Raw genomic sequence first — 27,010 nt, forward strand, 5'->3', positions numbered from 1 at the left:
GCAGAAATTTATGACTAAATTTGATTTTTGCACTTTTTCCAAAATATTGTTTTTTTTTCCTCAAAATTGTCAGACTTGTTTTTTTATAGCGCAAAAAATAAAAACCGCACAGGCGATCAAATACCACCAAAAGAAAGCTCCATTTGTGGGGAAAAAAGGATGTAAATTTCATTTATGTACCATATTGCATGACCGCGCAATTGTCCGTTAAACTAGCGCAGCGCTGTATAGCAGAAAAATGGCGTAAATTGCAGTATTTATACCATAGTTTGTAGACGCTATAACTTCCACACAAAGCAATCAATATACACTTATTGGGATTTTTTTTACCAAAAACATGTAGCAGAATACATTTTGGCTTAAATTTATAACCAACTTTGAGTTTACTATATATTTTTTATAGCTGAAAATAAAAAATATTGTTTTTCTTCAAAATTTTTGGCCTTTTTTTGTTTATAGCGTGAAAAATAAAAAGCGCACAGGTGATCAAATTACACCGAAAGAAAGCACTATTTGTGTGAAAAAAAGGACGTAAATTTCGTTTGGGTGCAGCATTGCATGACCGCGCAATTATCAGTTGAATTAGTGCAGCGCCGAGTAGCAAAAAGAGGCCTGGTCATTAAGGGGGGTAAATCCTCAGGAGCTCAAGTGGTTAAAAATCATACAATGTGATTTCCTGAATTTTTTTTTAAATTCTGTCTCTCAGAGTGGGAATGCACCTACAATGTGAATTTCAGACCCCTCCATGATTTCTAAGTGGGAGAACTTGCAAAATCGAAGGGTGTTCAAATACTTCTGTTCCTCACTGTAGAGAGGTGTAGCTCCTGGATGAGACCCCCATAAAGTATGAAGACAGTCTATAGTGTATAGAGAAGGGCAGCTCCTGGATGAGACCCCCCATAAAATATGAAGGCATTCTATAGTGTATAGAGAGGGGCAGCTCCTGGATTAGACCCCCATGTAGTATGAAGACACTCTATAGTGTATAGAGAGGTACAGCTTCTGGATGAGACCCTCATAAAGTATGAAGACATTCTATAGTGTTTAGAAAGGGGCAGCTCCTGGATTAGACCCTCATGTAGTATGAAGACACTCTATAGTGTATAGAGAGGTACAGCTTCTGGATGAGACCCTCATAAAGTATGAAGACATTCTATAGTGTTTAGAAAGGTGTAGCTCCTGGATGAGACCCCATAAAGTAGGAGGCCATTCTATAGTATATAGAGAGGGGCATCTCCTAGATGAGACCCCCATAAAGTATGAAGACATTCTATAGTATATAGAGAGGAGCAGAGCCTGGATGAGACCCCCATAAAGTATGAAGGCATTCTATAGTGTTTAGAGAGGGGCAGCTCCTGGATGAGACCCCAATGTAGTATGAAGACGGTCCATAGTATATAGAGAGGTGTAGCTCCTGGATGAGACCCCCATAAAGTATGAAGACAGTCTATAGTGTATAGAGAAGGGCAGCTCCTGGATGAGACCCCCATAAAATATGAAGACATTCTATAGTGTATAGAGAGGGGCAGAGCCTGGATGAGACCCCCATAAAGTATGAAGACATTCTATAGTGTTTAGAGAGAGGCAGCTCCTGGATTAGACCCCCATGTAGTACGAAGACAGTCTATAGTGTATAGAGAGGTACAGCTCCTGGATGAGACCCTCAATAAGTATGAAGACATTCTATAGTGCTTAGAAAGGGGCAGCTCCTGGATTAGACCCTCATGTAGTATGAAGAGTCTATAGTGTATAGAGAGGTGTAGCTCCTGGATGAAACCTCCATAGAGTATGAAGACATTCTATAGTATATAGAGAGGGGCATCTCCTAGATGAGACCCCCATAAAGTATGAAGACATTCTATAGTATATAGAGAGGGGCAGAGCCTGGATGAGACCCCCATAAAGTATGAAGGCATTCTATAGTGTTTAGAGAAGGGCAGCTCCTGGATGAGACCCCCATGTAGTATGAAGACAGCCCATAGTATATAGAGAGGTGTAGCTCCTGGATGAGACCCCCATAAAGTATGAAGACATTCTATAGTATATAGAGAGGGGCAGAGCCTGGATGAGACCCCCATGTAGTATGAAGACAGTCCATAGTATATAGAGAGGTGTAGCTCCTGGATGAGACCCCCATAAAGTATGAAGACATTCTATAGTATATAGAGAGGGGCAGAGCCTGGATGAGACCCCCATGTAGTATGAAGCCATTCTATAGTGTTTAGAGAGGGGCAGCTCCTGTATGAGTCCCCCATGTAGTATGAAGACAGTCTATAGTGTATAGAGAGGGGCAGAGCCTGGATGAGACCCCCCATGAAGCATGAATACAGTCTACAGAGTATAGAGAGGGGCAGAGCCTGGAGGAGACCCCCTCCCTTTAGTGTGGAGAGGGGTAGGAGGGTCCCTACGTTGGGTCAGCCCTGATCTTTGTTGCAGTCAGCTCAGTGTGCAGATTCAGGTCTCAGTGGCTGTGTGATGGATCATCGGAGAGGAGGGGGGGATGCAGTTGCAGGGGTTAATCCCACATCAGGAGAAGGATGACATGATACATTGTATCACGCAGGTGAGTCTAACTCTGTATATTTTTTTATGAATATTCTTTATTATTAGCAAGCAATCAGGCAACGTATCTTACTATACAGAGGAAATCCTCACAATTACAGCGTACTGATCAGGGAATCCTTTAATTACTGTGTTTTGGTACAGAGGGGATCCAATTAATAGTAATCCTTGATTGTTATTATACAGAGTATAAATCACTGTGCATTATCATAATAAAATAGAATATCAGTCTTTGTGAATAATCATTCAGGGAGATCCTAGCAACACTGTATATTAAATTATATATGTATCATATGTTCTAGATTGAATATACGAATATACATGTATGTGATTCTACACACACACACATATATATACATATATATATATATATATATATATATATATATATATATATATACACAGTATATTATATCATGTCACAGTTGATGGGAATCCCATCCATAATTGTTGTTGCTGCAATAATGGCAGAATTTTGGAGCTGAAGGCCATCTATTTATACACTAGGATGGAGATCTATATATATCTAGCATGAGGGGGGGAAGACTAGAGGATGTGCTGTGTTTAAAAGAGGGGGACCCCATGTTAGGTGGGGGATGTCGATGTGACACATGTAGCATAGCCTGGATGGTACACAGACCCTCTTTAAGGGGCAGTGATGTCAGGCCTAATTCTATCAGGGGGACAACACACATGAAGATCCAGGGTTCTGGGGGTGGCACCAGTGCTGAGGACAATCTATGTTCGCACCATACAGACGTACAATGGAGTGTAAAAGGCCTGCAGAATTTTGGAACTGACTATGATACCGGTCCCTACTTCAGATGAGATGCTGCATACACAGGGGAACGACGTGATCCCAGCAGACGGTCGCTGGAAGCCGCTAATTGATTGTAGGAATATATAAGGAATTACTAGGCCTGATGTCACGACATACAGATAGTGGAAAGTGCTGTGTGTTATTCATTGGGAGAGCACCATAGTCTTAAAGTGTATCTAAACCTAAGATCAAAAATGTAATATATTGCAGCTGAACAGACCTTGGTTGTAGTGGTGGATTTTTTTCTTTATTGTCACCTGGTGATCCGGGCAGCAACACGCTTATGTCCTAGGGTGACAACATTCACTCTCTGTACTGAATCATTGGGGGAGCAGCACTGTCACCTTAGAACATGACATAATAACATCTCATACTCTCCTCATCTGGAAACATAGAGGGAAGTTTAGTGCACAGAAAGATAAAAAAAAATAATTCTAGGCATCAGTAAGGTATACTTAATTACTTTGGTCCACCTTGGACCAATGTAACTACATTATGTATATAGCATACCTGTCCAATGCCTCTGGAAGCTGAAAATCACCAAAGTATACACGGCTACCTCCGTGATCTCCACTTGCTTCTGGTCCCAAACTGAGTAGCTGTCCTGATGCATTGTGAATAGAGGAGGTCAGTCGCTCAGCACGGGTACCATTCAGAGAATGCTTTGCAATTTCTTAATGAATGCAATGCGTTCTCTGATTGGACGAGGTTGAAAGGTGATGTCACGCTCTTCACCTTGTCCAATCAGAGAACACTTTGCATTCATTCAGGAAATTCAATATATTCTCTGAATGGCACCCATGCCGAGCAGTCGACCTTCTGTTTTCAAGAAGTGGAGATCACTGGAGTAGTGGTGTCTTGTAATGAAAAATAATCCTTCCCTTTTCTTTGAAGAAATCAGAGCAAATATTTTACCCCCTGTATGTGTGCCACAACCTTCGCCCCATCAGACCAATCAGGAAGATCAGAAATATCCCAACTGTGAACTAGTGGATGAAGTGAGCGAGTCACCTGTTCATTTATGGTTGTCCTTACAGAGGGGTCTATGGTAATAAAGAAACATGTACAGTATGTATATATATATATATATATATATATATACACACACTGTACGTGTTCCTTTAGACTGTAAGCTCCACGAGCAGGGCTCTCTTATTCCTTCTGTACTGAAATGTATTGTAATTGTACTGTCTATCTATAGATTGTAAAGCACTGTGCAAACTGTTGGCACTAGATAAATCCTGTATAATAATAATATAATTTTTGATATAAATATATATATATATATATATATGTAATATACATTAATAATATAGATTGTAACACAAAACAAGAGGCAAAAAGAAGTAAAGAATCTGCAAAAAAACTAACAAAAAATAGAATTAAAACAAGTCCTCAACACTTAACCAAAACATGTTTTTCTTTATATTTAGATGGGGAGATTTTCCTTCACTTCCTGTCAGCAGAAAATAAAAAGGAATTCCCATTTAGGAGTGTTGTCATAGGAAAAGGTGTCCACATTGGAAGATTTTTGGATTTCCTATCACTGTCTCTCTTGTTGACAATGGTAACCAGAATATATAGGGGTAGATTTACTAAAACTGGAGCACTCAGAATCTGGTGCAGCTGTGCATGGCAGCCAATCAACTTGTTCAGTTAAGTTTTGGTAATAAAACCTGAAAGCTGATTGGTTTCTTGGCAGAGCTGCACCAGATTTTGCACTCTCCAGTTTTAGTAAATAACCCCCACAGAGGGGGTAAATCTCCCCAGGGAAGACACAGCAATAACAATCTGACAGGGAGTTTAAAGCTGTCCATAAACTATACAATTTGATTGTACAATCACTATATAATCTCTATCAGATTTAATCATCCCAATTAGTCTTTTTTTTTTGCTATGTTCAAAAAATGACTTCCTTTCCCCTTCCACACATTTAAATGGGGGGAATCCTGTCTGCTGAGCTATTGTATTCTGACAGCAGAAAGAATGAATGATTGTGTAGAAATTTTCCAACAGGCTGGCTGTACAGAAGATCAACTTTTGTACAACCAGCTTGCCCATACATGGATCAAAATTTGGTTGATCCCAGCTGAACTGACTGAATTTCAGTCCATGTAGAGCCAGCTTTACCAAAACTATTTAATTAGGGGACACACCTAAACAATTCATTCCATTGTCACAATCCATTACATCAAATGAGGCATGTTATAGGTGATAGTAGATCTTAGGCTGGCCATACACTATGCAATTTTCTGTCCAATTTCTGCCCAATTTCCTTTAGATTTACCTTCAACTATGTAGTGCAAGGGCTTGCCTAATTGGATACAATTGAAAGTGTTGTTAAGGTTTGACCTCATATTAGATGGTTTTTGGTAAATGTAAAGCAAAATTCTCAAGAAAATTGAGTAATGTATGGCCAGCCTAAGGCTAGGTTTACACCTATGTAGTTTGCTTTTGATCCATTTCTGCAGTGCGTTTTGCAGCTTTTGACGCATTTTTGATGCATTTTGTGTTTTTTTATCTTGTTGCTAGGCAGATTAAAACACAAAATGCATCAAAAACACAGCAAAAACACACTACATGCTTTTCTGCAGCGTCTCCATTGAAGTCTATAGAACCAAAACCACAACATTTTGCTTTTAAAAAAGTCCCTGACCCTTTCCGTAAAACATACCGGGTGAAAACGCGGAGATGTGAACGTGTCCCATAGGAAATCATGTTAAATGGACTGTAGTGCATTTCTGCAAAACGCTGTGGAAAATGCTTAGGTGTGAACCTAAACTAAGGGAGATTGCACAATCAGATTGTATAGCTTGTGGTCACCTTAACTCTTCACTAGTCCATCCAAAACTAAGAAAAAATATTTCACCTTTACAATTAAAATGACACTGTGATTTTCTGCCTTCAGGGCAAAGTGACAGTGCCACCAGGCAGGTATACTTACCCAGCCACACTCCACTGCAGCATTTGCCCCCTATCTAAGCTCCGATGTTGACTGACGTCAGAGCCATGGCACTCCTTCTTCTCTGCCATGTTTGACCCAGGTAGGTACTCAGGCCTGAGCACAGTTACATAGGGGATGTCACATGCTCCACATATCTAAAAGGCAGCACAGTGGCTAAATGGTTAGCACTTCTGCCTGGCAGTACTAGAGTCGTAGGTTTGATTCCCAACCACGGCACCACCTGCCTGGAGTTTGCATGTTCTCCCTGTACCTGTGTGGGTTTCTTCCGGGTACTCCAGTTTCCTCCCACACTCCAAAGACATGCTGGTAGGTTAATTGGCTCCTGTCTAAATTGTCCCTAATATGTGTATGTATGAATGTGAGTTAGGGACCTTAGATTGTATGTTCCTTGAGGGTTAGGGACTGATGTGAATGTACAATATATATGTAAAGTGCTGTGTAAATGGATGGTGCTATATAAGTACCTGAAATAAATAAATAAAATAGCAAGGACTCTAGTAATGTGGGGAGTGTGACTTGGTAGGTATATATGTCTAGGGGATGGGCTGTGTGCCCTGAATGGTCAAAGTATCACTGTTTCTTCACCCCTAAAATACTGAGCTTATAAAGGAAAGTTCACCTTTTCTAACATGTTACACCCCCCTCCCCAAGTCACTCCTGTGATAGCAGACCTAGGATCTTCTCTGTGTCTGCTGTCACAATTCAAAAGAGACATGGCCATGCGCCACCTGGCCATGTCATTCTGTAAATGAAAAACTACAGCTACCAATAGTCTTTGCGGCTGTCAGCTTGTAGTTTTCAATGAACTACCGCGGTGCTGTTGAGTGCCATGGTAGTTAATACTCTCTTCTGTCTGTGTACATCTCCCTGCTTGTATGTGGTACGAGCAACCAGATATACAGATGGATCTAAAGGATTCCTGCATGGCACCCATGATCTGCTGATCGCAGATGCAATGCTTTCTAGGCTCCTAGGAAAATAAAATTATAAATGCACATTTTTTTGCCTGCAAAAAGATGTGCATTTATTTTTTTTACAAAGGTGAACTTATCCTTTAAGCCTACCACAAACCTAACATAGCCTCTGAACTAAGCCCTAGCTCAGGGGTCTTCAAACAACGGCCCACGGGCCAGATTACAGCCCACCAACGCCGGAAAAGAAAAAATGGCGCCGGTCAGCAAATAGCTAGGCTGCTTGCTGGGTCCTCCTTCCAGGATTTCACCTGTTGCAGCCAGAGGAGCAACAGGAGAGGAGGAGCGCACACCAGGCACCAGGTACAGTGCACTGCGGTGTCAGTGTGTCAGAGTACATTGCATTGGAGTACATTGTATTCCGGCATCCAGTGTGTTACAGAGTACAGTGCATTGCGGTGTCCAGTGTATTCCGGTGTCCATTGTGTTACAGAGTACAGTGCATTGCGGTGTCCAGTGTATTCCGGTGTCCAGTGCGTTACAGAGTACAGTGCATTGCAGTGTCCAGTGTATTCTGGTGTCCAGTGCGTTACAGAGTACAGTGCATTGCGGTGTCCAGTACATTACAGAGTACAGTGCATTGCGGTGTCCAGTATTTTACAGAGTATAGTGCATTGCGGTATCCATTGTGTTACAGAGTACAGTGCATTGCAGTGTCCAGTGTATTCTGGTGTCCAGTGCGTTACAGAGTACAGTGCATTGCGGTGTCCAGTACATTACAGAGTACAGTGCATTGCGGTGTCCAGTATTTTACAGAGTATAGTGCATTGCGGTATCCATTGTGTTACAGAGTACAGTGCATTACGGTGTCCAGTGTATTCCGGTGTCCAGTGTGTTATAGAGTACAGTGCATTGCAGTGTCCAGTGTATTCTGGTGTCCATTGTGTTACAGAGTACAGTGCATTGCAGTGTCCAGTGTGTTACAGAGTACAGTGCATTGCGGTGTCCAGTGTGTTGCAGAGTACAGTGCATTGCGGTGTCCAGTGTGTTACAGAGTACAGTGCATTGCGGTGTCCAGTGTATTCCAGTGTCCAGTGTGTTACAGAGTACAGTGCATTGCAGTGTCCAGTGTATTTCGGTGTCCAGTGCATTACAGAGTACAGTGCATTGCGGTGTCCAGTGTGTTACAGAGTACAGTGCATTGTGGTGTCCAGTGTGTTACAGAGTACAGTGTATTCCAGTGTCCAGTGTGTTACAGAGTACAGTGCATTGCAGTGTCCAGTGTATTCCGGTGTCCAGTGTGTTACAGATTACAGTGCATTGCGGTGTCCAGTGTATTCCGGTGTCCAGTGTGTTACAGAGTACAGTGCATTGCGGTGTCCAGTGTATTCCGGTGTCCAGTGTGTTACAGAGTACAGTGCATTGCGGTGTCCAGTGTATTCCGGTGTCCAGTGTGTTACAGAGTACAGTGCATTGCGGTGTCCAGTGTATTCCGGTGTCCAGTGTGTTACAGAGTACAGTGCATTGCGGTGTCCAGTGTGTTACAGATTACAGTGCATTGCTGTTTCCAGTGCGTTAGTGTACAGTGTATTTTAAATATTGTATTGTTTTTTCCTGTTTTTTGCACTACATATAAGATATGTGCGGTGTGGATTGCAATTTGTTCATATTTTTTTACTACAGTCCGGTCCCCCAACAGTGTGAAGGTCCCTGAACCGGGCCCCCTGTTTGAAAAGTTTGAGGACCCCTGCTCTAGCTAAACCCTGCTCTGCCGCACACTCACCTTTTCCTGGGGTGGGAACTCCTCACACCAGTATTGCCCAGGTCATCATGCAGTGCTGTGTTTTATGCACCAAAGAAAAAGACCTTGAGCGCGATAGCCTTGGTCTTCAGAGTTTAAATCTTCCAGTTGAACTCCAGGCACAAACACTTTGATTTAAACGCATTCCTAAATTGACACTAAGGATATAAATCCACCTTGTGTGCACTAAATGTTTTTGCAAATCCAGATATTACCTTGTTAATGTAGTGGTGCCATCAGCACTATCCTGTGCAGAGAACAGAGCTGTAGGAGGGGCTCAGCAGGCCTTCCCCACTACAGTCTCCCTGCGGACACCAAGGGAAAGGATGGAGACAAGATTCACATGCCTCTTATATTTAGACAATATTTCCTTAAAGGAGGGTTCTACTCAACCTGTCAAAAAATAAAACTGTAGCTGCTGACTTTTAAAAAACAGCCACTTACCTGTCCCTTGGTCCCGTGGTGTGTCCCCCGCAGCCCGTTTCACCGGCCGTTCTGTATTTCAGGGCAGTGTGCCCACACTGTATTTCAGTGTGGGCACCCGGCTGTGACTGTTTGTGGCTTCACAGCCGGGTACCCACTGCGCATGTGCGAGTAGCGCTGCTCTTCATGAATGGTCCTGTAGTCTTCTGGGACCTGTCACATGTCCCAAAAGACTACAGGGAGGGAGGACACCTTTCGTTTCCGATCGCCTAGGCCAGTGGTCGGCAAGCCGCGGCTCGCGAGCCACATGCGGCACTTCACACGCTTTAATGCGGCTCTTGTGTGCCGGGCGCCCGCTCCCCTCCCTCCTCTCGGGCGGCAGGGACTCTGCAGCGTGATCCAAAAAAAAAACAGCCAGGGCAGCGCGCTCAAATGCAATGATTGGCCAGTCTCGCTGCCACTCACATCCTGATAGCCAGTGATTGGCTGTCAGGATGTGTGTAGGCGGGGCAGCGTGACGAACGTGAGAGGAGCTAGGCTCCTCTCACAGTCCGCCCTGAAGACCGGAACGGCGCGGGAACACGGCGAGAGGAACGCGCGGAGCAAAGGTAAGTGAATTGACACAGGGGGGACTTGGCTTACTACTTGCTATTTACTTACTACTACTATATGGGGGATGAATTAATATGGGGGATGAATTACTATATGGGGGATGAATTACTATATGGGGGATGAATTACTATACGGGATGAATTACTATGGGGGATGAATTACTATAGGGGGGATGAATTACTATAGGGGGGATGAATTACTATGGGGGATGAATTACTATAGGGGGGATGAATTACTATGGGGGATGAATTACTATAGGGGGGATGAATTACTATGGGGGAGGAATTACTATAGGGGGGATGAATTACTATGGGGGATGAATTACTATATGGGGGATGAATTACTATGGGGGATGAATTACTATATGGGGGATGAATTACTATATGGGGGATGAATTACTATGGGGGATGAATTACTATGGGGGATGAATTACTATGGGGGATGAATTACTATAGGGGGGATGAATTACTATAGGGGGGATGAATTACTATATGGGGGATGAATTACTATGGGGGATGAATTACTATAGGGGGGATGAATTACTATAGGGGGGATGAATTACTATATGGGGGATGAATTACTATGGGGGATGAATTACTATAAAAACTTATTGAAACTAAAAACAGTGTACCATCCTATGTATTTTCAGTTTTAAAAATGTGGCTCTCAAAATAAATTTCAATCGTGGTTTTGGCGAGATTTGGCTCAGTTGAAAAAAAACGTTTCCCACCACTGGCCTAGGCGATTGGACCAGAAATGGGAGCGGGTACTTGTCAAATTCGGGTACCCGCTCCCCCCTGCCCCCCAAAGGTTCCAATCCTTAATGGGGAGCAGGGGAGCAGTCCCTAAAGCGGAACTTCCCCTTTTGTGTGGAGCTCCGCTTTAACCCAGAGTTCATCTTTAGGTGGTATATATGTGTACTGTAACACAAGAGGGGGATTTTTTAATGGGATTTTTTTTTCAATGGCTAAGCTCAGCTCAGACCAAAACTTTTTTTTTTGTTTTGGGTGAAGCAGTAAAAGGCTAGAACCTGTCAGGATTTGACTTCAGTCTGTGTCCACATTGCATGAGGGTGTCAGAGAGACAGGAAGTAATGAGAAATCTCTTCAATGGGAACACAGACAGCAATAAATATTTTAGCAGCGAGAGGAAAGCCCCATTCACACCTCAGCATAGTGGGAACAGGCTATCCTGCTCATGCTTTTCTTCATGTGTTTATGTGCTTCGTTCACTTGAATGGGCTGTCCTACACCCCAAAGTAGCTGCAGACCCTTTACAGTCATGGAGTGTCAGGCGTTTTTTTTCAGAGTGTACATTTGTAGCGCATTTTGTCACACAACAAACACATGGCAAAACAAGCGTCTGCTACCCCGGGCTTGGAAAGCCTTTAATAATAAATAGCAACACAAGTGCAACCCACGATTGCAGTGCATTTCCAAAATGTGCAGCAAAACACATCATTTATTAAACAAGCATATTAATATAGGAATCCCCCCTTTGGCATCCTTTTGTATATATGGTATACAGTATCTTTCTGTCCTAGTGTCAAAATATGAAGGGACACAGACAACAGTGAAAACCTTACTATTCCTTCCCGATTTAAAAATAATGAAAAAAAAATGTAAAAGTTTGTTCATGTGCTTTACGTTTGTTATCTGATTTTATAACATTGTTGAAGATAATGATACTATTATTATTATTATTATTATTAATAATAATAATAATAATAATAATAATAATAATAATAGTATCAATATTTAATAGTATTATTATTATTATTATTATTATTAATAATAATAATAATAATAATAATAATAATAATAATAATTGTTAATAATAATAATAATAATAATAATAATAATAATAATAAGAAGAAGAAGAAGAAGAAGAAGTAAATAACCAGGAGTATGGGACGTTGTACAGACTTTTTATGAAGATGAAGGTTGTAATACATAAGGACACATTGCAGCACATTAATCAACCACTTGCCCTCCTGAGGATTTACCCCCCTTCCTGACCAGGCCATTTTTTGCGATACGGTGCTGAGTTACTTTAACTGACAATTGCGCAGATCTGGATCAACTGTGGGTATAGGATTATAACTTTTTTTTTTTTTTAATAGTTGAACTGGATGGACTTTTGTCTTTTTTCAGCCAGACTAACTATGTAACGCTGCACCCAAATTAAATGTATGTCCTTTTTTTCCTACAAATAGAGCTTTCTTTCGGTGGTATTTGATCGCCTGTGAGTTTAATTTTTTGCGCTATAAACAAAAAAGACCCCAAATTTGGAGAAAAAAAATGTATTTTTGAATTTTTGCTATTAAACATATCCAGTAAAAAAATGTAAAAAATCAAATGTCATCATAAATTTAGGCCAAAATGCATTTTGCGACATGTCTTTGCTAAGAACAAATCCCAATAGGTGTAAATTAATTGGTTTATGTGAAAGTTATAACGTCTACAAATGGCGGTATATATACTGGAATTTTTCATTTTTTTATACTAGTAATGGTGGCGATTGGCAACTTATAGTGAGACTGCGGCAGGCATTTTGACATGGGAGGGGGACTGACATGGTGTCACTGACATCCCCAGAGACACCAATACAGTGATCAGTGCTAATAAAAAGCACTGACACTGTACTAATGACACTGGGCAGGAAGGAGTTGACATCTGGGGCGATCTAAGGGTTAACTGTTTGCTTTGTGCTGTTTTACTAAGTGTGCTGTATGTGTGCTTTACACTGAAGCACACTGCTTTGTATGGCTCTGCTATGCTATATGTGATTTTGCACTTCCTTGCCTCCCTGTAGCAGTATTTCTGCTATAGGGCGGCAGGAAAGCGGTTAATTTTGGAATAAGAAAATATCGTCTAAATACACAAAACGTGTATTGTTACTTGTTTGTGTATTTCTTCCAGATCTGTTTTGTAATCCAGTGAATTGTTACCTATATGCAGGAGCTTTCTGTTATAAAGACCAGCCACTGCTGTTATCTCTGCTTGTGCAGGGTGACCGGTCTTGTCTCCGCCCCCTCATATAGTTCTCTGCAAGCAGCCTGTGGTGGGCACGGTCTGCTTGGTCCCTCACACAACTCTGTTCTCTCTACGATCTGTGTACAGCATAGTGATACAATCTTTGCTACATTTACAAGGTAATATCTGGGTTTGCACAGGAATTTTGTGCACACAAAGTAGATTTATATCCTTGGTTATTGAGAAGTACATTGTGCCCAGATTTCAGATTTAACCATTCACCAGGTCATGTTCACTCTAGTTCTATATCACATTTGCAGAGGTACAAAACATTCACCTGCTGATTCCTCCCACACCCTCCACTCATTTGGGTTGGTATACACATAGCAGGGGCTTCTTGCTGTCCGCGAGGGAGGGGGGCAATAATTAAAAGTGGAAGGCAAGGCAAAATCAAACTAAACATATTCCCAGCCCCATTGTAAGCCTGTTCTATCCACCCTGTAAAGCTACATTCATACCCGAGATTTAGGCCAGTTTGAAATGTAGGAATCAGTAGGAATCACAGAGTCCTGCTGTGGCTGTTGTGTGGCCACTGGTCCCGTTCACTATAATGACGTCTTCAGCGGCCGCAGCTACCCACACAGCCAGTGATTACCTGCGGCGATTGCTGCTGAACGCACACAAAGTGATCGTTGGCTGTGCAGACAGCTGCGATTAGCTGCGGCTGCCGGCAATCTGTTAGCATATCGAACAGAGCCAGCGGCTGCACCGAGCTGCTCGCTGCCACAGCAAAAATGTGGTCCTGCTGCTGCAATCTGCATCGGCCTAAATCACCAGTGTGAATGTAGCCTGAAAGGAAAGATCTCTATACTTAGCTATTCTTGCTCTGGTTCCGTCTCATGATCAGGTTCCACCAGGACTGTGGATAAGGGGGTAACACCAGTCCTGTACGGGGCCCAGGCCAGCAGGGGGGCCCAGGCAGCTGGGTGAATTGGATGTGAGAAGGAAGGGTGATAGGCACAGCAGGGGGTGGGGGTTACACTGGAACAAATCCCCTATATGGTTCTCTCTGCAGCAGCTGACAGCTGGCTTCTTCTCATCTCCCTCCCGCTGGGTTTCAGCTGTTGTAGAGAGAGCCGTACAGGGGATCAGTTCCAGTTGCCCCCTCCCCTGCTCCACCCCACTCATAACCCTCTCAGTGCACCATGCATTTCCCTCTGCTGCCCAAGCTCCCCTGTGTGCCCCCCACCTTTCAGTGCTGCTGGCTTCCCTCTTCTCCTTACCACCGGCAGCTGCAAGCATCCAATATGATCCTTCAGAGAGTGGGGGAAGGGTTCAGTAAATATGTCACATTTACCAGCCCCTTCCTTTCCCGAATGAACACAATAAGTGATTGGTACTGATCACTCACTGAGCTCGCTCATTCATAACCGACGCATAGTGAACTGTGTTCTTTTTTTTTGGGGGGGGGGGGGCTGTAAGGTTGGCTGTATGGGGCCCTGTGGTTTCTAACAGCAGCCCTGCCTGGGCCCCCCTGTGAGCTCCTACCCCCACAGTGCTGCCAGCTTCCCTCCTCTCCTTCTCACTGGTAGCTGCAAGCACACAATATGATCCTTCAGGATGGAGAATGGGGGAAGGGTCCGGTAAATATGGCACATTTACCAGTACCTTCCTTTACTGCATGAATACAATGAGTGATCAGTACTGATCACTCACTGTGTTCATTCATAACTAAAGCATAGTAAACCTTTTCTTTTTTTTGGTGGGGAGAGCTGACAAGTTGGCTGTATGGGACCCTGTGGTTTCTAACAGCAGCTCTGGGTACCACTGCCAACTTCAGTATAGAGGGGGGACAGATAATACCAATGCCCCTTAGTAGGTCTATGGGTGATCATTGTGCAGGCTCTGCAGCCATTGTCTACACTGAAGCCAGTGCTGAGGGGATCATGTGATGTGACTGGATCATAACAACTTCAGAATAGGTAAGTATGAAGCCTGTTCTCTTTCCTTTTACAGAGTAGATAGAATATACTTAGAATGGGGGAGGGAGAAGATTTAAGCTTAGTTACATTTTGATTTGCCTTCCATTTTAAAATTAAATAATTCCAGCTAACAAAAATATTAAAAACTCCAAAAGGACACCTGAGGTGGGTGCATTTCTTGTCCCATCGACTCCCTTTGGGGGCCCATGGTAAATGAATAGGCATGCTCAGTTCTGCAGATAAGTGTGATGAGTCCCTTAAGCAGAGCTTTCTATATTGCTTTTATTTATTTAACCTCATCAAAGATATCTACAGCCACCCTAAATGCACATTTGTTCCTTCAACGGTACATTGAGCCTGGGTTCACACTGATGCGGTGCGAAATTCTCACCGGTTCCTGTGCGAATTCCACACAGCATCCTAATCGCACCCCATTCATGCAAACCACTGCGGGTGTGTATGTTAAATTAACAACCCCCCGAAATCGGTTTGCAAAGCATGGTGCGATGTGTAAATACCCATGCGATCCGATTCTAGGGCGGACAAAACAAAAGTGTCCTGCACCTTTTTGGTGCGGATGTGGTGCAGTTTGAGCCATACACAATGTATGGCTCAAATTTCAACGCACAGAATTTGCATGTGATTTGTACAGGAATGCGGTGCGGTTGCTTTGCGAATCACATGTGATATGCCGCACTGCAGACGTGTGAACCCGAGGGCACACTAGTGAGTTGTGTTAATGTACAATAAACCTACAATTGTCATAATGTTACCCATAATACACATTAAGAGATGGATCTATGGGCTGTGCATTGCAACGTTAAGGCACCCTAGAGCAGCCTTTCTCAACCAGGGTGCCCAGGCACTCTGGGGTGCCTTGAGGTTTCTTCAGGGGTGCCTTGGCAAAATGTCTAAAAATTGCCCAAAACTTGCCAGCGCGGGTGGAACAAGCCTGCCTTTTAGTTACACAATGCCACAGGTTTTCATTGTGCACCATTACAACCTTCTAGCCGCTGGCGTCCTGACAACCAATGACATCATCAGTTGATAAGGAGGATGTCACCTGCCTGCACAACAGACTAGTTTGACCCTCCCCCTTCCCTCTCCATCAGTGCTGGGGTCACATTAGCTCAGTGATGGAGAAAAACTGAGGGAGAGGAGAAACACTGGAATACTAGTCAGTACCAGTGTGAAAGTGTATTTGCTTTGGAAGAATAAATCACCTCTAATGTTGGGTGTCCTACATGTGTGGATGTTGCTGCGTTATATAAAACTATTAGAATAATTTTTCCCATTTTAGAATGGGGTGCCTCAAGACTGTCCATAATTTTAAAGGGTGTCTCGGGACTGTCCATCATTTTAAAGGGTGCCTTGACTGAAAAAAAGGTTGAGAACACTGCCCTAGAGCATCTAGGCAGCATATCTCAATGCCCATGTGTTTTAGGGGGAGATTTGGACCATACAGGCATTGTGGTGTGCTATGTTGAAAAAAATATTGTCAGTATTTTACATCATGCAGCCCATTCGAAATTCAGTACAAAATGCATCTGTGAACATGTGTGCATTACCACAACACAATAGTGCGAATGGACCCATAAAGACACGAAAGGGATGTGTGCAAAAGCAGAGGAAGCAAGTAATTACAGTACAATGGGTGAATGCTGAGCTCAAACAGCTGTTTATACAACAGATAAATCCTGTATGTCACTACAAATGCACACTGGAATAAGTGACACGGGTGCACACACAATGACAGATGCCTCTGGATATTGACAATCAAGGCAAAGGTACTTACAGCATAGGTAAGATTTTGAAAGCAAGAATTTGCCTTTTTTTTTGTATACAAGACAGTAGCATGTCACACAGTGAAAGTGTGCAACAGGGGGCTGATCTATGTCAGACATTTGTGCACACAGCCAAGAACTGCACAGGCACCACCAGTATTGACATGATTGTGTCGTCTCTGAGCTGGCATCTCAGTCCAAGAAGTAGATGGTGACTTTGGATGATGTCTGAACAAAGATGGCGCTGTCCGTCTGGAGAGAAAAGCATGAAGGCATTTTCAGGGGTAGTAATGTGTGCTCTGTGAGAGGTACTAAATACCTGCAAGTGTTACATTGCACGTTACTTCGCATGCTGCACTTCACATGAGAACAAAGCATATATTTGATTCCAGCTCTTCTTTAAGCCATGTGAACAGTCTTTGCTGACTCAATTCACTACCAAATACTAAATGAAACATTTCTAAGCTTACTTTTAAAAGTTCCAAGCAAAGGGGACCACATTTTTTCATACCTGGAAGAATGACTCCCTGGATCTGTGTCCACTACCCACCTCCTGCTCAGCATGACACTTACTACCAGGGGCGGACTGACCACTCATGGGGCCCCCGGGCAATAGGGGAGCATGGGGCCCTTGTGTCCTTGCCCAAACTCAAAAAAGCCTATGAAAAAGGTACCAGGGGCATCTCATGGGGCCCCCTACTGACCAGGGGCCCTCGGGCAGTGCCCGAGTTTCCAATTGGTCAGTCTGCCCCTGCTTACTACTAAATTCTACTTCCACTTATTATATCAGATTTCCACACCAGATGCAGAGACTGATGGCCCCGTATTCTCTGTACTGCACTGCGGAATATGTCAGAGCTATATAACTTGATTCCATAAACTTGTGGCGTTCTGAATGCTTTTCATATCTTTTGACCCTTAAGCCTGGGTTCACACTTCTGCAGTGCGGCATAACGCATGTGATTTGCACAGGAACCGCACCGCATTCCTATGCAAATTCTGTGTGGTGCGATTTGAGCCGTACATTTTGTATGGCTCAAATGGCACCGCATCTGCATAAAAAGGTGCAGGACCCTTTTTTGGTCTGTACTAGAATCGGATCGCATGGGTATTCACACCTATGTGATCTGATTCTGCACATCGCACCGCATTTTCTGAACAGATTTCGGGGTGTTGTTAACGGTCACACCCGCAGCGGTTCGCATGAACGGAGTGCGATTGTGATGTGTTGCGGAATTCGCACAGAAACCGCTGCGAGTTCCACACCGCATCAGTGTGAACCCGAGCTCAGGCAGCAACTGACAAATGGCGGCCAAACCAGTTTGTCGGTCACTTTATAAATGTACCCCTAATTTGTAGTATGTGTTCCTCGGCTTACACCAGTCTCTGGCCTCCCCGCTTTTCTGTATAGTACGCTGAAAGCAGGAAAAGTTTGTTTTTGATATAGCTTCTGGCAGTGATGTCACAGACAGGTTTGGTCACATCTGCAGCACTACAGGGGTTAACGGGCACAATTTGGTTGTGAAGGGCCTTTTAAGCTAATTGATTCATCCCGTCTTCCCTATCTGCCCCCCCATTTCCTCATTATCTATACGGTCTCCAAGGTCGCATAATGACCATCGCACTGTGCTGCATTCAGACAGCACCATGGCAACCCAGACGTCAGAGATGCTGGGCGTGTTGCATGAGAAACACAGTGCAGGACAGATTTTCCCCAGAATAGTAGTCTGCTCAAGTAAATTGTTCAACATAGCCTTCTTACAGCAAATGATGTCACTCCTATCACAAACACAAAAACCAAGGAGCTCATTTCTTGTGTGTCCTTCTTATGAATACTGAATGCTATATCCTAGTGACCGACTGTACTTCCAAAGCCATTGCCATTGGTTTGTAGCCCAGATACAGCCTTACTATAGAGCCATTTATCCAACTGTCGGGTTATAGACCCCAAAACATTCTAAATGGAGAACCGTTTATCCAACTGTGCAGCAATAGCCACTGAATATTAGGCCAGATACAGCCTAAATATAGAGCCATTTATCCAACTGTCCATCCAAAGCTGCTGGTTTGTAGCCATATACAACACAAATATTGAACCATTTATCCAGTGTTCATGATTACTTTTTTTTTTATCAAATGCATTTAAAAACAAATCAAGAAAATATACAAAAAAATTGCATATGTTAATAATTTTCATGTATTTTTTTCCCTTTCTCATCATCAAATTCTTATTCTTGCTTTCTCATTTCAACAACTCTGCATGTAAACTTCTAATGTCCTCTGTTCTCATCTCCCCCTTTCTTCCTTGTTCAACCTTACTAATTCTCTTTTTTTGTCTTTAATTCCACCTATTCTCCAATGTCCTCTCTCCTTGTCCTCATCTCCACCCGTTTTATAACATCCTCTCTCCTTCTCTTCATTTCCACCCTTTCTCTAATGTCCTTTCTCTTTGTCCTCATCACCACCCATTCTCTGATGTCCTCTCCTCCCATGTCTTCATCTCCATCCAATATTTAATGTCCTCTCTCCCTCCATGTCTTGATATCTGCCTACTTGCTGTGGTCCTTTCCCTCACTCTGCACCTTTATTTCCACCTATTCTTTGATATCCTCTCTAAATTTCCCCATTTCCACCCATTCTCGGATACTCTTTCTCCATTTCCTTATTTCCACTCATTCTCCGATGCCTTCTCTTCATTTCCACCTATTTTCCAATGTTCTCTATTTCCTCATCTCCAACAATTTTCTCATGTCTGTTCTCCCTCTTTATCCAATTACCTCTCTTCCTCTCTGTCCTCCTCTCCACCCATTTTCTGATGTTCTCATTCTAAACATCTTCCAATGTCCCCCTTATCTGTCCCTTTATCACTTCTTCCATGGTCATCTTTCTCAGGCTCCTCAAGTGTCCTCTGAAGATGGTGTTTGCTCATGGAATGGATGCACGGAGATCTCATCCCATCCTACCCACCATTCTCTATCCGATGCCAAATAACAGTGTAACTGCCTGTCCCATGTCAGCTGAAGAGCCATGGATTCCTGGCATTTTTAAAGATGGCGCTACAGGAAAAAGGAACAGCACAGTTCCGGGCCAGTTGCTCCTTCCTGGTGAAATAGCAGCAGCTGGTCTAGCTTTTGGCCTTATATGGATCTTGTCTGTTTTTGGAAATGCTTTGGTGTGTCTCGTCATCCATCGAAGTCGGCGGACTCAGTCAACGACAAATTATTTTGTTGTCTCTCTAGCATGTGCGGACCTACTTCTCAGCTTGGGCAGTGCCCCATTTACATTGGTACAAGTCAGCTCTGGTCGGTGGACATTGGGCAGTGCTATGTGCAAACTGGCACGCTATTTTCACTACTTGACCCCTGGAGTACAGATTTATGTTCTCCTGTCCATCTGTCTTGACCGTTTCTATACCATCTTGTATCCATTAAGCTTCAAAGTCTCAAGAGAAAAAGCCAAAAGGATGATTGTGGCTTCATGGATTTTTGATGCTGCCTTTGTCTTACCAGCTTTCTTCTTTTATGACAGTGTTGATGAGCACTGCAACTTTTTTCCTCCCCCATCCTGGGATGGTGCAGTTTACGGAGTGGCCCATCTCTTAGTGGGTTTCCTTGTGCCATCTGCCCTAATAATTCTCTTTTACCAAAAGGTGGTTAAATACATTTGGCGCATTGGCACAGACAGGCTTAGTGTCAGAAGGACCATGAACATTGTGCCCAGGACCAAAGTCAAAACCATCAAAATGTTCCTCATGCTCAATACTATCTTCTTGGTGTCCTGGCTGCCATTTTACGTGGTGCAGCTGTGGCACCCAGATGAGAGTGATCGGCGGCAGTGCTGCCTCATGTACTTGGTGGTCTCCTGGCTCTCTTTTGGATCCTCAGCAGCCAAGCCGACACTATACTCTGTATACAATGCTAACTTCCGGCGAGGCATGAAAGAGACTTTTTGCATGTCTTCCATGAAGTGTTATCGGAGCAATGCCTATACTATCACCACTTGCTCCCGCATGGCTAAAAGGAATTATGTTGGCATCTGTGAAATGCCCATCCCGGGCAAAACCACCATTAAGGAATCAGTATACGACTCCTTTGACCGTGAAGCCAAGGAGAAAAAACTGGCCTGGCCAATCGATTCCAATCCTCCAAATACTTTTGTGTGATTGGTTGCTGCACATTAAAACGTTCAACACAGAACTATTGTTTATCAGACACTCGACCAATACATGGCAAAAGCCTCTGCTTAAAGAAAGGAGTTTGTTTTAGAGACTCAAGGCTTTTTGCCACTCCTGTTTATTTGGAAACAGACCAACTTTCATGGCAAGGATTATATTTTGTAAAGAAAAAAAAAAAAGCAATATTTATTTTGTTGCAATCCCAAACACAACTCTGAGGGAAAGTCTGGGTTTCTATTGTGTAAATAAAATGTGCTATTTTGGGACGGACTTCAAGTTTTGCTCTGCCGTTTCAAAAAGTCAGCACTGCTTTATATCACCCGTTACAATGTTGCATTTTTTTTGTAATTGATTGTTGTAAAATGTATTTGTTTTCCTGGACAACAATTTCTGAAAGGGCCGCCAAACCACAAGAATATTAGGCCTCATTCACCATCCCCATTACCACGTAGCGGGAACGAGTGAGATTCTGACAGCATGGTTTTCACACTATTCTGCGTGTCGAATAGGGCAGTACATTCAAGTGACTGTCACCTGAAAAGAATCCCCGGCTCCTTTTCTGGCAACAAGCTACATGAGGTTTTTAAAGGTGCAGTTTGCCATGATTGCTGTGAGACAATTGCTGCAGAATGGCATCGCATTTGGGGTGCCATTGAAGAGTAATGGCACTCAAACACATGCAGCACGTTATGCTGCAATTGCCACATGATTTGGAATAGCGGAGAAAATCACAGCAATTCTGCCCACGATTCCAAATTGTGATGTGTGAATGGAGCCTAAATAGAAAAACATTATTAAAGTATTGATCCATTTGAAATTTATATTTAAAGTATATCAAAGCCTTTTCTCAGTTTTCAATGAAGTGCAGAAGGATTATGACCCCAGTTTGTTTTTTAATGCTGTGTTTCTTCTGCAGAGATGAACATTTTATGTGTCCTGATGACTCTTTATACCACAGGTGTCAAACTGGCATCCCAACAGCTGTTGCCAAACTACAAGTCCCATGAGGCATTGCAAGATTGACAGTTGCAAGCATGACTCCAAAAAGGCAGAGGCATGATGGGACTTGTAGTTTCGCAACAGCTGGAGGGATGCCAGTTTGACACCCCTGCTTTATACCAAAATATTAATAGATGGGAAATCTTCCAACATGGAAAACTTTCTGGTGACATCAAAGGAGCAGGGGCGGACTGACAACTCATGGGGCCCCTGGGCAATAGGGGATCATGGGGCCCCTGTGTCCTTGCCCAAACTCAAAAAAGCCTATGAAAAAGGTACCAGGGGCATCTCATGGGGCCCCCTACTGACCCCGGGCCCTCGGGCAGTGCCCGAGTTTCCAAATGGTCAGTCAGCTCCTGCTAAGGAGTTGTGTCTTTGGGACTGGAAGTGAAGGGAAATCTCTCAAGCAGGGACAATCTAATCTATAAAATGTTTTGGCTTTATATACACTTTATGTTGTATAGAAGGAGTCCAGTGGGCTGAATTACACATGGTTTGTTATTTTGCACAAAGACTAGATGTTTTTCCACAATTACTCTGTCTCTTGTTCCTGCCAATAGCTGAAATGTCCCTGCCCACCTTAGGGTGTTCCCATTCTAGCTACATTCTCTATAAAATAAAAAAAAGATAAACATCCAGAAGTGAGAGTGGGAGCCCCTCATAATGGGCACATAAGACCACATTCTAGGATAGATGGTAGCAAAGCCAAAAACTATTGTGGTGAAATCTTACAGCAGGCATACTACAGGTGTAAGAAGTTGGATCAGGGTCCACCTATTACTGACATTACATTTGTGCAAATGTAAGTTTTTAATAAAGCCCAGAGCCTGTTACAGCACAAATTTGCACTTTTCTACAATTTGATTGACATCATGTCTAGTTATGGCTTTACCAAACAACCATTGCTGATATTTTTATTACAGGTGATGGCTGGCAGGTTGAGAGCAATATGGTTTCTTATAGTTAGGGATCCCTGCAGTGGTTTGTGTCTCTGCCCCTCCCAAGCTGGTGAGATTTCCCCGTAGTGTTTTTTTTTTTTCTCTCTGTCCCACCCACAATGGTGAAATTTCCTGTAGTAGTTTGTGTCTCTGCCCCTCCCACAATGGCAAAAGTTCCTCTCAGTAGCTGTGTCTACCCCTCCCACAATGGTGAAACTTCCTGCAGTAGTTTGTGTCTCTGCCCCTCCCACAATGGTGAAATTTCCTGTAGTAGTTTGTGTCTACAAACTACTACAGGAAATTTCACCATTGTGAACTCCATTGGGTGGATTCTAAAATTCTGTTAAGGGGATCTAACACTAGAATCTCAGCAAGATACAAGAAACCAGCTTGTGATTCAACTTGCCAGTAAATGCAAAACTATAAATAATCCTATTTGGTGGTATGCCCTCAGAGTATCCAAGACCTTGAAATGGTGGGATTTGTGGAATATAAGGTCCCATTATTATCCGAAAGGGGAGGATTTGATTGATATAACATAGCCCAAAAGAGAGATCCCCTTGAGAGTTCCTCTGCCTATCACACATATTTTGGTAGCTGCATTGTAGCATTTTAATTTGTTGCTATCTATAGATATCACTCACTGGATACCACTAGTTCCCAATTTGCATCCCCCAAAATCAAGCTCCAGCCCACAAAAAAGGAGCCTCCATTTAAAATTCTGTACAGATATACGTTCAAGTAAATATAAACCCACATTCTAGCTCTGCAACTTTCATTCAAATAATCCCTGTCATGGGGTTCTTGTTCACAACTGTTCTGTCTCCCTATTGTGTTCCTGTGTTGTCACTTTGTCACATGCCCCCCTGGTGGGACACACATGGTATGGTCCATGTTGGGTCCACCATGCCATTATGAGGAAGCAGGATCCAGGACAATGATGTGCATCTGAAGCAGCGAGTGCATGTAGACATGAATTGGCTGAAGGAGGCTGCAGGAGATCAACAGTAATTAGATGCGAAAGGACCACCAAATCACAAGAAAATTTAAATTGTCTATGATATAGAGCAAACTAAATGTTGTCCAGTTGGAGTTTACATCTATTTTAAATGTAATTTTGCTAATGTGAATGTTTATGTTTTCAGAGAAATAAGAGTGTCACATATTTCTCTCCTCATACCTGTCATTGTATCAGATTTTTGCACAAGAGATGGGATATACAGCAGAGCTGTAAAGAGGGAAATTCTGGCAATTTTAATCTGAATGTTGTCTTGTGAATTGATCACGTCATTGATGAAGAAAGGGCTAAACTTTAATAAAACCATCTGAATTCCTCTCTGAGATGGTGTCAGGTGCCTCTGTTCTGTGACTTTGGGGTATTACAGGGTGTTGGGAATAAGTAGGGGCAGCAGACTGTTGGGGTTGGATAATGGTGGCAGGGTGTTTGAGGTGTGTGGAGGTAGCAAGGTCTTGGGACAGCAGTGTGCTTGGGGTGTATGGCGGTGCCAAGGTGTTGGAGCTAGGTGGGGGCACCAGGATGCTTGGGGCAGCAGGATGCTGGGAGATGTTCGGGGAAGCAAGGTGTCAGAGCTATCAGGAGGCAGCAGGATTTTATGGGTTGCAGGGTGCTGGGAGATGTTCAGGGCAGCAGGGTGTTTGGGTCAGCAGGTGTTGGGGGTGCATGGGGTCAGCAGTGTGTTGGGGGTTTTAAGGGCAACAGGATTTCAGGGGGTGCGTTGGGGCAGCAGGGTGTTGGGGATCATGGGGTCAGCAGAGTGTTGGGGGTTTTGAGTGCAACAGGATTTCAGGGGATGCATCGGGACAGGAGGGTGTTGGGGATTTTGGGGGCAGCAAGGGTTTGGGTGCCGCAGGTTGTTAAGGTTGTTGAGGGGAGTAGTATGACATTGGGGGTGGGTGAGGGTGTCCCTTTGTCTATTTTTGTCCTTTTCTCCGGTGGAGGAAGGCATAAATCCTATGGTGGGGCAGCGTTTGGTGACAGCTGCACTGTGTAGGTGGGGTTCTATGGGAATCTATATATCTCAAATCTATTTTTATACGCAGAGGAATGCAAATGAAATTCGGAGCAGAGAAATCACTGGAAAAGAGAGCTCCATTCAGCATTAGGAGATATTAACAGATAGAATGTAATGGTTTTGAACTTTTTGGTTACTATTGGATTCCTTTTTTTGGTTATGTTTTTAAAATTAACCTGTGCTTTATTCATGCTGGGAAAAGTAACATGGTCACTTTAAAGCAAAGACCTAAAGTGGACCCATCAACAGATTTTTTTATGAGAAGTGTAGCAGGCTAAAATGTGTCAGTAACAGGCACTTGTTTTCTCTCACAGAGATCACAGTATCCCCTGACAATACCTTCATCTACTTTTCCCTCCAAATGGATGGGCCCATAATCATGTAAATACTGGTGCCCATCCAGTTCCTGGTTGTGTTTACAAATGTCTGACACAGATCAGCCCATCAGCCTCTTACCTTGTCATTGGCTACAATGTTACAATGTTGCAATTTAATTATTGGGGGGGGGGAGACTAAGGAAATGCTTCCCTCTGCCTGCAGCAGACTGATGATATCATCAGCCTAGGCATAGTCACTGACAGGAGTGGTTCTAAACATAAAATAAAAAAAAAACTAAACAAAAAACAGGTTCATACTTACCTGCTGTGGTTCTGAACCTCCTTTTCTTGGGTTCCCCGCCAGCACTTCTGGCTGCTCCTCTCTGTCTTTGCTGCTTCCTATGGGGGCATTTGTGCATGCTCACTCCCAAGCCCTGCTGTCTGCATCCATTGACACAGACAGAGGGACTCGGCCCCACCTTCTGCTCCCTCCTCTCTGGCTTTGATTGACAGCAGCTGGAGTCAATGGCTCCCAGTGCCCCAGCAAAGCCTGTGAGACCTGGAACTGAGGGGAGAGAAGAGGTGCACAGCACTGGATCAAATGAGGGCTCAGGTAAGTAAACAGGGGGGTGGGGTAAACATTTTTTTAACTTAATGCAAGGAATGCATTACTGTGATATTAAAGGCAAATTAAAAAGTAAAAAAAATACTTATCTGCTCTGTGTAGTGCAGTGCACAGAGCAGCCCTGATCCTCCTTTTCTTGAGCCCCCTGCTGGCGCTCCTAGCCCCTCCCTCCTTCCAGGTGCCCCCAAGAGCAAGCTCTGCATGTCCATTCACACACATGGCCCCGGCCCTGACCCCTGTCTCTCCTCATTGGCTCACTGGCTGTGGTTTACAGAAGTGGGAGCCAGTGGTTCCCACTGCTGTCAATCACAGCCAGTGAGCCAATGAGGAGACAGAGGGGTCTGGGCCGAGGGCCGAGGCCATGTGTGTAGAGTAGACTCCCTGGAGAGCCAACGATCTCACACTAATTGCTGCATTGAGATGGGGCTCAGGTAAGTCTTAGGGGAGCTGCTACACACAAAAGGTTTTTTACCTTCATGTTAACACCACATAGTAAGTTCCTACCTACAGGCTGACAGGAGTAATGATGGCAGCTTCACTACTGTCAGTTTAGCTCTGGAGGAGACAAGCCAGATCTGGAAAGGAGGAGAGCTGGGAGGAGGGACAGGTTGTGCTCTCTCTCCTCTCCAGATCCTCCTCCTGCCATTGCAGCTCTCCTGGATCGGAAGTGCCAAATCACCCCTGTGCAGTATGTATCTTCCCCATCTCCTTCCAGCAAAGAACATGGGTAGGGGGTGGGTAAGCAAACACTGCACAGTGGCAATCTGACAGTCAGTGGCATTTCTAGTGTAAGGCCCCAACACTGCAATCCTATAGCCCCCTATAGTGCTTGAATTTTTTTGGGGGGGGGTTTTGCTGACACATGCTCATACATTTTGGGGAGCGCCCTGGGCGATAGATGACCTTGCCCCAGCACTGTACGTATCACATGTGTGGGGGTCTTCACAAACTTAAAGTTCAAGATCGTCCAGATCAATAGGATTAGGCCAGAAATAACTGAAATACAATGTAGAAACTAATATATGATATGAAAATTTTAACCATAGTGACGTATTTAATTTTTTTTAAAGGACAACTTTGCTTTTGGTG

At 43.6% G+C, this 27,010-nt stretch overlaps 1 protein-coding gene across 1 annotated transcript; it reads left to right on the forward strand.

Annotated features, from left to right (window-relative positions):
- Positions 1–2,416: 2,416 nt before the first annotated feature.
- Positions 2,417–24,287, forward strand: GPR19 (G protein-coupled receptor 19). Its single transcript, XM_089671872.1, has 2 exons — positions 2,417–2,563; positions 19,728–24,287. The coding sequence occupies exon 2, from the start codon at positions 19,750–19,752 to the stop codon at positions 20,995–20,997; it is 1,248 nt and encodes a 415-aa protein (XP_089527998.1). The 5' UTR covers positions 2,417–2,563; positions 19,728–19,749; the 3' UTR covers positions 20,998–24,287.
- The last annotated feature ends 2,723 nt before the right edge of the window (positions 24,288–27,010 follow it).

This window comes from Staurois parvus, unplaced genomic scaffold, assembly GCF_062004578.1.
Source record: "Staurois parvus isolate SC_StPar_1 unplaced genomic scaffold, SC_StPar_1.0 ptg000114l, whole genome shotgun sequence".
Lineage (NCBI taxonomy): Eukaryota > Metazoa > Chordata > Amphibia > Anura > Ranidae > Staurois > Staurois parvus.